Source organism: Littorina saxatilis, linkage group LG9 (genome assembly GCF_037325665.1).
Source record: "Littorina saxatilis isolate snail1 linkage group LG9, US_GU_Lsax_2.0, whole genome shotgun sequence".
Classification (NCBI taxonomy): domain Eukaryota; kingdom Metazoa; phylum Mollusca; class Gastropoda; order Littorinimorpha; family Littorinidae; genus Littorina; species Littorina saxatilis.
This window is the reverse complement of record NC_090253.1, coordinates 65,956,328-65,969,812: the sequence shown is the minus strand read 5'-3', so window position 1 is coordinate 65,969,812 and position 13,485 is coordinate 65,956,328. Positions and strand designations below refer to the sequence as shown.

Genomic DNA, 13,485 nt, shown 5'->3' with positions numbered 1-13,485 from the left:
TGAATAAACCTAAACATTCATGTTGGCAGATACTGTGAACGTATTGTGCACTTTGTCACTCTTGTAGTTTCACGTATTAGGCAAAGAGCTTTGAGACTTCACAGACTTTTAGATATAAATGAGTTTGTTAGGATCCTGAACCTAATTATGCAAGCTGTCAGTAAAAATATCATCATGTTACCTACATGCCCATTTCCGTACAAAAATTATTTATTTTAACCACTTCAACTTGCCCAGCACTGAATTTAGTCAACATTACAGTCTTATGGGGAGGTTCAGCATCCTCCAAATGCTGTAAACAAAAAGTGTGCCAAATTTGAACAGTCTATCTTGAATACCTCAGAAGATATCCAAGTAAAACCATAGAAAATGTGCGAGTTTTGCTACCTTTTCTACCCCTAACTTGACATCAAATTTGTCAAACGACACCAAAGATGACAAACAAGTTGAAAAACTCATCGAAACACTCAAATTTTGCTCTGCAGGAAGTGACAACTCATACAAGATGGCGGAGAGCAGTCCTCATTTCAAACTGCCGAGGGAGTGGTTATTATTTCACAGACAAAGGCGGTTGATAGCGATGTCGTGTTTGTGTGTGCATTCACCGGAAATGGGAGATCTTGCGCATTGATACCCCCTCATTGAAGCTAAATATCTCTTCTTCTTCTTCTTCTTCTTCTTCTTCTTCTTCTTCTTCTTCTTCTTCTTCTTCTTCTTCTTCTTCTTCTTCTTCTTCTTCTTCTTCTTCTTCTTCGTAGTTCACTAGAGCTAAATATCTCGAACACGGTTATGTTTAGGCAAAAACAAATTGCTGCAGGTGAAAATGTGGTTATTATTGCATCTGAACACTCCATCATAATTTGAAAAAGAAAACCCCCCGATGTTTGGTCATTTTTTAGGTAGAACTGCCACCTTAACTTTTTACCCTAGAGTTAGCCTTTATTACAAAAGATTTATCAGAATGTCTAAATCATTTCTGCAACAGTTCAAATTATTCTGATGAATTGTTTTGAAATTATCTTGTCATCCGTGAACTAACATGTTTCAATTCATCGCTTTGCCTATTTTTGTTTTAATAATTTCTACAAAGTCATTCTAAAGGCGAAATTGTTGTGTATCATCTATATCTATATACGGCTTGTGTGTGTGTGTGTGTGTCTGTCTGTCTGTCTGTGTGTTCACGATGCACGGCCAAAGTTCTCGATGGATCTGCTTCAAATTTGGTGGGCATATTCAAGTAGACCCCGGACACAATCTGGTCGATAAAAATTTTCAACACGTGCTCTCAGCGCGCAGCGCTGAACCGATTTTGGTTTTTATAGTTATTTGTTTTCATCCTACAGCCCCTGAATTTTTTTTCTCTCAGAGAACACGGGTTGCTCACAGAAAAAAAAAAAAAAACATAATATATGAACATAAATTTTGTTTTAATATAAAGAAATCCAAAAACGAGAAAGGTCCAATCTTCTTCTTCTTCTTTTTCTTCTTCTTGTTCTTGTTCTTGTTCTTGTTCTTCTACTTCTTCTTCTTGTTCTTCTTGTTGTTCTTCTTCTTCTTCTTCTTCTTCTTCTACTTCTTCTTGTTCTTCTTCTTCTTCTTCTACTTCTTCTTCTTCTTGTTGTTCTTGTTGTTGTTGTTCTTCTTCTTCTTCTACTTCTTCTTCTTCTTCTTCTTCTTCTTCTTCTTCTTCTTCTTCTTCTTCTTCTTCTTCTTCTTCTTCTTCTTCTTCTTCTTCTTCTTCTTCTACTTCTTCTTCTTCTTCTTCTTCTTCTTCTTCTTCTTCTTCTTCTTCTTCTTCTTCGTTCATGGGGTTCACTTATGTTTCCAGCACGAGTGGATTTTTACGTGAAAACCCGTTTTTTTACCCCGCCATTCAGGCAGCATACGCCGATTTCGGGCGAGGCATGCTAGGTATTTTCGTGTTTCTATAACCCACCGAACTCTGACATGGATTACAAGATCTTTTCCGTGCGGACTTGGTCTTGTGCTTGCTTGAACACACGAAGGGGGTTAAGTCACTAGCAGGTCTGCACATAAGTTGACCTGGGAGATCAGAAAAATCTCCACACTTAACCCTTCCGGCGGCAGCGACCGGGATTCGAACTCACGACCTCCCGATTAGGAGGCCGACGTCTTACCACTTCGCCACTGCGCCCGTCTTTGGACGTTTAATTAAGGCCGACAAGAACCTTGACCTCACGGCCTTTAAAGTGGACACACCAGAGACATGACGGAATGTGTACACTACATTGGGGTGTGCACGTTAAAGATCCCACGATTGACAAAAGGCCGGGTCTTTCCTGGCAAAAATGTATAGGCATAGATAAAATAAAGTCCACCAAATACCCGTGTGACTTGGAATAATAGGCCGTGAAAAGTAAATATTCGCCGTAATGGCTTGAGATTTACTGGCCGATGTGAATGCGTGATATATTGTGTAAAAAAAGTCCATCTCACACGGCAGAAATTGATATGTAAAGCGCTTAGAGAACGTCAAGCGCTATATAAATCGCCTATATAAATAAAAATAAAAAAATAAAAAAAGTTGAATGCTCACACTATTTGTCAACACAATGACTCATTTTTATCTGATCAAATTCATCTTTACTCTCTCTCTCTCTCTCTCCCGATAAGGAAGTTATGCACACATTTATCTGTTGTAAAACAAGTTTATGTGTTTCGGATTTTGGAGAAAAAAAAATCTGTTCGCCCATAAAAACCTGTGATTGTGCCAAAAGCCAAAAGTTGTTCTCTTATTCTACAGGACGTGTGTGCCCCCAAGTCAGGTGTTCCCGACCCTGCCCCGACGGTTACAAGACAGTTAATGGATGTCCCAGCTGTCAGTGCAGAGACGGTGAGTGACCTTTGACCTTCCCATATACATAGAGGTACAGTGGAACCCCCTATTAAGACCCCCCGATGTAAGACTCTCTCACTTGTTAAGACCCCCCGATGTAAGACTCACTCCCTTGTTAAGACCCCCCGATGTAAGACTCTCTCACTTGTTAAAACCCCCCGATGTAAGACTCTCTCCCTTGTTAAGACCCCCCGATGTAAGACTCTCTCCCTTGTTAAGACCCCCCGATGTAAGACTCACTCCCTTGTTAAGACCCCCCGATGTAAGACTCTCTCCCTTGTTAAGACCCCCCGATGTAAGACTCTCTCCCTTGTAAAGACCCCCCGATGTAAGACTCCCTCCCTTGTTAAGACCCCCCGATGTAAGACTCTCTCCCTTGTTAAGACCCCTCGATGTAAGACTCTCTCCCTTGTTAAGACCCCCCGATGTAAGACTCCCTCCCTTGTTAAGACCCCCCGATGTAAGACTCTCTCCCTTGTTAAGACCCCCCGATGTAAGACTCCCTCCCTTGTTAAGACCCCCCGATGTAAGACTCTCTCCCTTGTTAAGACCCCCCGATGTAAGACTCCCTCCCTTGTTAAGACCCCCCGATGTAAGACTCTCTCCCTTGTTAAGACCCCCCGATGTAAGACTCTCTCCCTTGTTAAGACCCCCCGATGTAAGACTCTCTCCCTTGTTAAGACCCCCCGATGTAAGACTCACTCCCTTGTTAAGACCCCCCGATGTAAGACTCTCTCCCTTGTTAAGACCCCCCGATGTAAGACTCACTCCCTTGTTAAGACCCCCCGATGTAAGACTCTCTCCCTTGTTAAGACCCCCCGATGTAAGACTCTCTCCCTTGTTAAGACCCCCCGATGTAAGACTCACTCCCTTGTTAAGACCCCCCGATGTAAGACTCTCTCCCTTGTTAAGACCCCCCGATGTAAGACTCTCTCCCTTGTTAAAACCCCCCGATGTAAGACTCACTCCCTTGTTAAGACCCCCCGATGTAAGACTCACTCCCTTGTTAAGACCCCTCGATGTAAGACTCTCTCCCTTGTTAAGACCCCCCGATGTAAGACTCTCTCCCTTGTTAAGACCCCCCGATGTAAGACTCACTCCCTTGTTAAGACCCCCCGATGTAAGACTCTCTCCCTTGTTAAGACCCCCCGATGTAAGACTCTCTCCCTTGTTAAGACCCGTGTTTTCAAAGTTTTTGTTGAAAATCTCAAAATAAGCCGACAAGTTGTTGCCTATTTTAAGACTTTCAATTTTAAGACTTGATTTTCTCAGATTTTGTTGAGATCTTAATATGTGGTTCCGCTTTATTCACGCTTGTTCAGATCGCTTATGTCCCTTACAATATATATGAAAATGACGTCATGTGTGTGTTGTGTTTTAGTCGTGAGACCGCCTGTGTGCCCCCTCGTGCTGTGTGCCAAGCCTTGCCCTACCGGCTACCTGCAGAAAAACGGTTGTCAGACCTGTCAGTGTAAGGGTAAGCTGCTGGATTCACATGTCAGTATATCAATGTTATGTTTCTTGTATCTTGTTTTTCCTTCAAAGGCCAATGGATGTTTCGCTTTGTCTTTATTAAATGTTAGATAAACCTAAGTGCACGCGCACGCACGCACGCACACACACACACACACACACACACGCGCGCGCGCAGGCTACACAAAAGTGCACAGTAACTATCTTGCTTTCGGGATCTATCCATTAAACTGTCATGGAGGGGGTGGGGGGGGGGGGGGGGGAACATTCATACAATCTTTTCATTGCCGTCACCGTTAGATGTCAGCGCGTTAATGCTGTCAACATCACTGACAGTGATATGTAGGCCTCTGGTTTATCGTGTGATTGTCATTATGCACTAGCGTTTTCTAAGGTCGCCCATACAAGTATGTTTGTGGCTGCCTTTAGGTCCTCTGGTCTCTCTGTTTATATGTCTGTTCATTTGTATGTTCATGCTTGACTATTGAATGTCTGGAAGTTTCGAGTGTTTGTGACCAAGCCACTTTGGGCGGGGAGATGGCTCAGTCGGTAGCGGCGCTGGCTTTCAGTGAAACCAGTCAGTCGCTATCGCCCTGGGTTCGACCCCACGTTTGGCACATATATATATGGATTTATTTCCCAGGGTCAACTTTCTGCCGACTCCCCCGCCTCCAAACACCTCCGTGTGCACGCACGCGCACGATTAAGATTGACAGCGAATGAACACGCGCATGCAGTAAAGAGGAAGAACGGGTAGCATCGTATTGTACGACCGCTCGCTTATCCTAGCGATAAAGCAACCCACATTTCTACGAGGGTAGCCTCAGAGGACGATATACTTTATCCTTATTTGTATTCTTACATATCAATACGATTCTGTTCTTCCCTTGCAGAGCTCGTCATACCGCGGTGTGGACCTATCTGCAAATTAGGCTGTCGCAACGGATTTGTCAAGGGCCCCGACGGCTGTCCCATTTGCAAGTGCAGGCCTGTTGTCCCCTGGCCCAGTGAGTTATCTTTCCTTACTGGAGCGTAATGCTTCCATCTTTCTTGTGTAAACCATCCTTTAAATCATACAGTTAAGCTTTCATATTGTCCTGTGAGGTTACCCCCATGAAAATTCGGGCTGCTTTTTCACTGGAAAGCGAGCTGCCATACAATACAGCGCTACTCTTTTTTTTCTTTCTTTTCTGCATGCGCGTATTCAAGTTTACAATCCCTGAGACTGCCTTTGAGAGCCAGGGATCTTTATCGTGCGCATGCATCATATAGCGGTCTAGAAGTGTACAAGGGATATGAACAGCCTTTTATTTGGACACGTACCCACAATCATCAGAGTGAGAACTCGTTGCTGAATTAACTTCGCAACTCACAACTGTCTCCATCTGTGAAATTGATTCAGCTTTGGACAACTTCTCTGCACAGAAAGCAGACGGTATCCATGTTCCACCCCCGTGTCAACTCTGTGGCACATAAAAGACCTCGGTCATTCTGCCAACAGTGGAGGTGGCTTAACACGCATACACCTGGGTACCGCGACTCTGTTGCTGCTAGCTTTCTACTGGGAAGGAAGCGACCCGAACTTCCCAGCGATGGGACAATAAAGTAATTAAGTAGATGTGCAACGCCAAGGCACTGCATACCCCAGCGAAAGACAAACCTCTCTCTCTCTCTCTCTCAAACACACACACACACACACACACACACACACACACCCAAGTTACACACGTACACACATACACACTCACTCACACGCACTCACTCACTCTCTCACACACACTTCACTGTACACACAAAACACACCCCCATACGCACATATAGACAGACGGACATACACACCTTTACAAACAAACACACATACACACACACATACACTTACGCACACGCACAAACACAAACCAACCCACCCACTCTCTCTCTCTCTTATACAAACAGACACACACCCACACAAACACACACACACATGTACATACGCACGAATGTACGCACGCACACACCCACAGACACACACACACACACATTGACTCACACAAATCTCATACACACAATACACACACTCATACGCACATACACGGTTGGCCTAGTGGTGAGGCGTCCGCCCCGTGATCGGGAGGTCGTGGGTTAGAACCCAGGCCGGGTCATACCTAAGACTTTAAAATTGGCAACCTAGTGGCTGCTCCGCCTGGCGTCTGGCATTATGGGGTTAGTGCATGCTAGGACTGTTTGGTCCGGTGTCAGAATAATGTGACTGGGTGAGACATGAAGCCTGTGCTGCGACTTCTGCCTTTTGTGTGGCGCACGTTATATCTCAAAGCAGCACCGCCCTGATAATTATGGAAACAAACAAACAAATACGCACATAGACAGACGGACACACACACCTTTACAAACAAACACATATACACACTCATACACACACAAACATACACACAAACTCATGCACACACACACATTCACACACACACACACTCCGGTTGGTCCGGTGTCAGAATAATGTGACTGGGTGAGACATGAAGCCTGTGCTGCGACTTCTGTCTTGTGTGTGGCGCACGTTATATGTCAAAGCAGCACCGCCCTGATAATGGCCCTTCGTGGTCGGCTGGGCGTTAAGCAAACAAACAAACAAACACCCACACACTGTACATACGCACGCACACACACACACACACATTGACTGACACAAATCTCATACACACATAACACACACTTATACGCACATAGACCGGCACGGTTGGCCTAGTGGTAAGGCGTCCGCCCCGTGATCGGGAGGTCGTGGGTTCGAACCCCGGCCGGGTCATACCTAAGACTTTAAAATTGGCAATCTAGTGGCTGCTCCGCCTGGCGTCTGGCATTATGGGGTTAGTGCTAGGACTGGTTTGTCCGGTGTCAGAATAATGTGACTGGGTGAGACATGAAGCCTGTGCTGCGACTTCTGTTTTGTGTGTGGCGCACGTTATATGTCAAAGCAGCACCGCCCTGATATGGCCCTTCGTGGTCGACTGGGCGTTAAGCAAACAAACAAATACGCACATAGACAGTCGGACACACACACCTTTACAAACAAACACATATACACACTCATACACACACAAACATACACACAAACTCATGCACACACACATTCACACCCACTCTCTCTCTCTCTCTCAAACACACACACACACACACACACACACACACACCAAGTCACACACACACACACACACACACACACTCACTCACACGCACTCACTCACTCTCTGACAAAAAACTTCATACACACAAAACACACACCCATACGCACATATGGACAGACGGACATGCACACCTTTACAAACAAACACACATACACGCACACACATACACTTATGCCCACACACACACACGAGTACAGACTCATGCACGCGTGCGCACACACACACACACACACACACACACACACAAATACACACACACCACACACATACGAGTACAGACTCATGCACGCGTGCGCGCGCACACACACACACACACACACACACACACAGTAACACTAACACATGTGCACAAAATGAACACAAACACACACACTGCACGAGAGAGAAAGACTACGGGGAGGCATGACGTCATGATGCATTAATTGACGTCAAAGACTTTCGACCGTGACGTATTCTTCTTACGCGAGCTTTATCCATAGACTTGGAAACTACGGAATTTCTACCCGTCCAATGCGGCCTGGGGTGGCGTTTGCTGAAAAAATGGGGGCGCCTATTTTACCCACCGTATTTTTGTTAGTATGGTCCCCATTTTTGGTGAACTTCCATCTCCAACTGTAGCACGTAGCCGGGCACAACGAATCCTTCTTTATCATGTATTATTCGGTGTGCACATTTCTCAAATCGATTACAGTATAGCGTTCACGGGATACCTCCAGCTTCGCTGGGATTAAAATGAACATGAAAATGAAAATTGAAATGTATCTTGAAAGGCGTTTTAAACAAAGCGCTTTATTGCAAAGATGTATCACTTTTATTTTAACACATTGGGTAGATTAAAATGTTGTAATCGTCTTAACCTGTAATCTTGGAATAAAGATAGTTCATACAGTAACGGAAACCAGGTCACGTGATGTTTATCCGTTGTTTGCAAGCAGGTCACGTGATGTTTATCCGTTGTTTGCAAGCAGGTCACTTGATGTTTACCCGTTGTTTGCAAGCAGGTCACGTGATGTTTACCCGTTGTTTGCAAGCAGGGCCCGTGGAGCCGGTCTGTGGACCCATCTCCTGCACAATGGGCTGTCGCAACGGATTCGTCAAGGGCCCCGACGGCTGTCCCATCTGCGAGTGCAAGCCTGTCGCCCCCAGGCCCAGTGAGTTATCTTTTCTTTACTGCAATGTCACAAGTTAAAATAGTACCTCCCTTCACCAGGCCCAGTGAGTTATCTTTTCTTTACTGCAATGTCACAAGTTAAAATGGTACCCCCCTTCACCAGGCCCAGTGAGTTATCTTTTCTGTACTGCAATATCACAAGTTAAAATGGTACCTCCCTTCACCAGGCCCAGTGAGTTATCTTTTCTTTACTGTAATGTCACAAGTTAAAATGGTACCTCCCTTCCCCAGGCCCAGTGAGTTATCTTTTCTTTACTGTAATGTCACAAGTTAAAATGGTACCTTCCTTCACCAGGCCCAGTGAGTTATCTTTTCTTTACTGCAATGTCACAAGTTAAAATGGTACCCCCTTCACCAGGCCCAGTGAGTTATCTTTTCTTTACTGCAATGTCACAAGTTAAAATGGTACCTCCCTTCACCAGGCCCAGTGAGTTATCATTTCTTTACTGCAATGTCACAAGTTAAAATGGTACCCCCTTCACCAGGCCCAGTGAGTTATCTTTTCTTTACTGCAATGTCACAAGTTAAAATGGTACCTCCCTTCACCAGGCCCAGTGAGTTATCATTTCTTTACTGCAATGTCACAAGTTAAAATGGTACCCCCTTCACCAGGCCCAGTGAGTTATCGTTTCTTTACTGCAATGTCACAAGTTACAATGGTACCTCCCTTCACCAGGCCCAGTGAGTTATCTTTTCTTTACTGTAATGTCACAAGTTAAAATGGTACCTCCCTTCCCCAGGCCCAGTGAGTTATCTTTTCTTTACTGTAATGTCACAAGTTAAAATGGTACCTCCTTCCCCAGGCCCAGTGAGTTATCTTTTCTTTACTGTAATATCACAAGTTAAAATGGTACCCCCTTCACCAGGCCCAGTGAGTTATCTTTTCTTTACTGTAATATCACAAGTTAAAATGGTACCGCCTTCCACAGGCCCAGTGAGTTATCTTTTCTTTACTGTAATATCACAAGTTAAAATGGTACCCCCTTCACCAGGCCCAGTGAGTTATCTTTTCTTTACTGTAATGTCACAAGTTAAAATGGTACCTCCCTTCACCAGGCCCAGTGAGTTATGTTTTCTTTACTGCAATGTCACAAGTTAAAATGGTACCTCCCTTCACCAGGCCCAGTGAGTTATCTTTTCTTTACTGTAATGTCACAAGTTAAAATGGTACCCCCCTTCACCAGGCCCAGTGAGTTATCTTTTCTTTACTGTAATGTCACAAGTGGTACCTCCCTTTACCAGGCCCAGTGAGTTATCTTTTCTTTACTGTAATGTCACAAGTTAGAATGGTACCCCCTTCACCAGGCCCAGTGAGTTATCTTTTCTTTACTGTAATATTACAAGTTAAAATGGTACCCCCTTCACCGGGCCCAGTGAGTTATCTTTTCTTTACTGTAATATCACAAGTTAAAATGGTACCTCCCTTCACCAGGCCCAGTGAGTTATCTTTTCTTTACTGTAATGTCACAAGTTAAAATGGTACCCCCTTCCCCAGGCCCAGTGAGTTATCTTTTCTTTACTGTAATATCACAAGTTAAAATGGTACCCCCTTCACCAGGCCCAGTGAGTTATCTTTTCTTTACTGTAATATCACAAGTTAAAATTGTACCCCCCTTCACCAGGCCCAGTGAGTTATCTTTTCTTTACTGTAATATCACAAGTTAAAATGGTACCCCCTTCACCAGGCCCAGTGAGTTATCTTTTCTTTACTGCAATGTCACAAGTTAAAATGGTACCCCCCTTCACCAGGCCCAGTGAGTTATTATATTTAGTCAAGTTTTGACTAAATATTTTAACATCGAGGGGGAATCGAAACGAGGGTCGTGGTGTATGTGCGTGTGTGCGTGTGTGCGTGTGTGCGTGTGTGTGTGTAGAGCGATTCAGACTAAACTACTGGACCGATCTTGATGAAATTTGACATGAGAGTTTCTGGGTATGAAATCCCCGAACGTTTTTTTCATTTTTTTGATAAATGTCTTTGATGACGTCATATCCGGCTTTTCGTGAAAGTTGAGGCGGCACTGTCACGCCCTCATTTTTCAACCAAGTTGGTTCAAATTTTGGTCAAGTAATCTTCGACGAAGCCCGGACTTCGGTATTGCATTTCAGCGTGGTGGCTTAAAAATTAATTAATGACTTTGGTCATTAAAAATCGGAAAATTGTAAAAAAAAATAAAAATTTATAAAATGATCCAAATTTACGTTTATCTTATTGTCCATCATTTGCTGATTCCAAAAACATATGAATATGTTATATTCGGATTAAAAACAAGCTCTGAAAATTAAATATATAAAAATTATTATCAAAATTAAATTGTCCAACTCAATTTAAAAACACTTTCATCTTATTCCTTGTCGGTTCCTGATTCCAAAAACATATAGATATGATATGTTTGGATTAAAAACACGCTCAGAAAGTTAAAACAAAGAGAGGTACAGAAAAGCGTGCTATCCTTCTTAGCGCAACTACTACCCCGCTCTTCTTGTCAATTTCACTGCCTTTGCCATGAGCGGTGGCCTGACGATGCTACGAGTAAAATGGCATTGCGTTCAGTTTCATTCTGTGAGTTCGACAGCTACTTGACTAAATATTGTATTTTCGCCTTACGCGACTTGTCTTTTCTTTACTGCAATGTCACAAGTTAAAATGGTACCTCCCTTCACCAGGCCCAGTGAGTTATCTTTTCTTTACTGTAATGTCACAAGTGGTACCTTCCTTCACCAGGCCCAGTGAGTTATCTTTTCTTTACTGTAATGTCACAAGTAGTACCTCCCTTCACCAGGCCCAGTGAGTTATCTTTTCTTTACTGTAATGTCACAAGTGGTACCTTTCTTCACCAGGCCCAGTGAGTTATCTTTTCTTTACTGTAATGTCACAAGTTAAAATGGTACCCCCCTTCACCAGGCCCAGTGAGTTATCTTTTCTTTACTGCAATGTCACAAGTGGTACCTCCTTTCAATAGGCCCAGTGAGTTATCTTTTCTTTACTGTAATGTCACAAGTTAAAATGGTACCCCCTTCACCAGGCCCAGTGAGTTATCTTTTCTTTACTGTAATGTCACAAGTTAAAATGGTACCCCCTTCACCAGGCCCAGTGAGTTATCTTTTCTTTACTGCAATGTCACAAGTTAAAATGGTACCTCCCGTCACCAGGCACAGTGAGTTATCTTTTCTTTACTGTAATGTCACAAGTGGTACCTTTCTTCACCAGGCCCAGTGAGTTATCTTTTCTTTACTGTAATGTCACAAGTGGTACCTCCCTTCACCAGGCCCAGTGAGTTATCGTTTCTTTACTGTAATGTCACAAGTGGTACCTCCCTTCACCAGGCCCAGTGAGTTATCTTTTCTTTACTGCAATGTCACAAGTTAAAATGGTACCTCCCTTCACCAGGCCCAGTGAGTTCAGCTTTCTTTACTGAAACACAATTCTTCCATCTTTCTTGTGTAAATCATACTGCAAGTGCTAAGGAGAGCCGGAGATTGGGCTCAAATCATCTTGGAATTGACACATGTTTCAGCGGCTTTGTATGTTCATAGCTCTTTTTTCGTTTTTTGTGTATGTTTAAAACAAACACGTTTTACTTTCTACGTTCGTTACTTATCATTATCCAGTTGCTGGTAAAGTTGGATCACTTTCTAAAGAGGAAGGTGGCAGCAAATATAGTACCGCTGCTCAGGTCTGGATCTGGATCTGGTAAGGGTACGTTGCGGGAGCCAGTATTGGCTATCGTCGTAACGGAAACTGGGAGAGCGCAGCGCCTATTTAAAAATGACCTCTATTTATGGGCATAGTGATGTTAAAAGGTTTGCCCCACTTTCCTTGCTCTACACTTTCTTTAAAAGTTCCTGTATACTGTTCACTGCTGATTGTCGAGTGGACAGTCCACCAGCTCATGGTTTCAGTTGGAGTTCCGGTTAAAAATCTTTTTCTTCTTCTTCTTCTTTCTTTTTCTTCTTATTTGTATTATCATTATTACTATTATTATCATTTAATCGTCTGTACACAGGCTCGTGCCGCCGGCGGTGCATGAGGTTCTGTCTGATAAGCTCCCTTGGCAGAAGCGTTTTCCCGTCAGACTGTGACTGCGACTGTTCGCCCTACCTCAGACTGTCTTCACCTCGCAGCCGCTCTTATGGCAGACAGGTGTGTGTGTGTGTGTGTGTGTGTGTGTGTGTTGGATGTGTGTGTGTGTGTGGTGTGTGTGTGTGTGTGTGTGTGAGCGTGTGTGTATGTGTGTGTACGTGTGTGTGTGTGTGTTGGTGGTATGGGTGTCAGTGCGTGTGTGTATGTGTGTGTGTGTGTGTGTGTGTGTGTGTGTGAGCACAAATTGAGTTTGCGACTTGGGCCTTTTTTCTTGCTCTGACCAGTGAGATGTTGATATGTTCACAGGTCACTCCGTAATTGATGATCAAAGAAGTTAAGCCGCACGATCCATTCATCCAGGGCTCGACCAGCTCTGGGTTTTGGCGACAGTCCATTGGAATCCCATCTCCTGATACATGGAGTGTACTGTTGTTGTGATCACTTTTCAAATGAAACATTAAATCGACACCGATAAGGAGTGAAGATTGAGTTGCGTTGTTGCTAGTCGTGGATGTGACAGAGGACGCACGCACGCAGTCACACACACCACACACACACATACACACACATACACACACACACACACATACACACACACACATATACACACACACACACACACACACACTATCTCTCTCTCTCTCTCTCACGCACATTCACACAAATACATATATACGTTCACATAATAACAAACCAACGCACATATAAACGTGCATATATACAC

At 43.9% G+C, this 13,485-nt stretch overlaps 1 protein-coding gene across 2 annotated transcripts in view; it reads left to right on the top strand.

The window, feature by feature from the left end:
- LOC138976851 (antistasin-like) overlaps positions 1 to 13,239 on the top strand; it is a 16,345-nt gene extending 3,106 nt beyond the window's left edge. Inside the window, exons 5-10 of one of the 2 annotated variants that reach the window (XM_070349740.1) lie at positions 2,765 to 2,854; positions 4,239 to 4,334; positions 5,224 to 5,337; positions 8,541 to 8,657; positions 12,685 to 12,821; positions 13,068 to 13,239. In XM_070349740.1, coding sequence (XP_070205841.1) covers positions 2,765 to 2,854; positions 4,239 to 4,334; positions 5,224 to 5,337; positions 8,541 to 8,657; positions 12,685 to 12,821; positions 13,068 to 13,079 — 566 coding nt within the window. In that variant the 3' untranslated portion in view covers positions 13,080 to 13,239. The remainder of the gene's footprint in view (positions 1 to 2,764; positions 2,855 to 4,238; positions 4,335 to 5,223; positions 5,338 to 8,540; positions 8,658 to 12,684; positions 12,822 to 13,067) is intronic. The other variant, XM_070349741.1, reaches the window with a different exon arrangement.
- Positions 13,240 to 13,485: the final 246 nt, after the last annotated feature.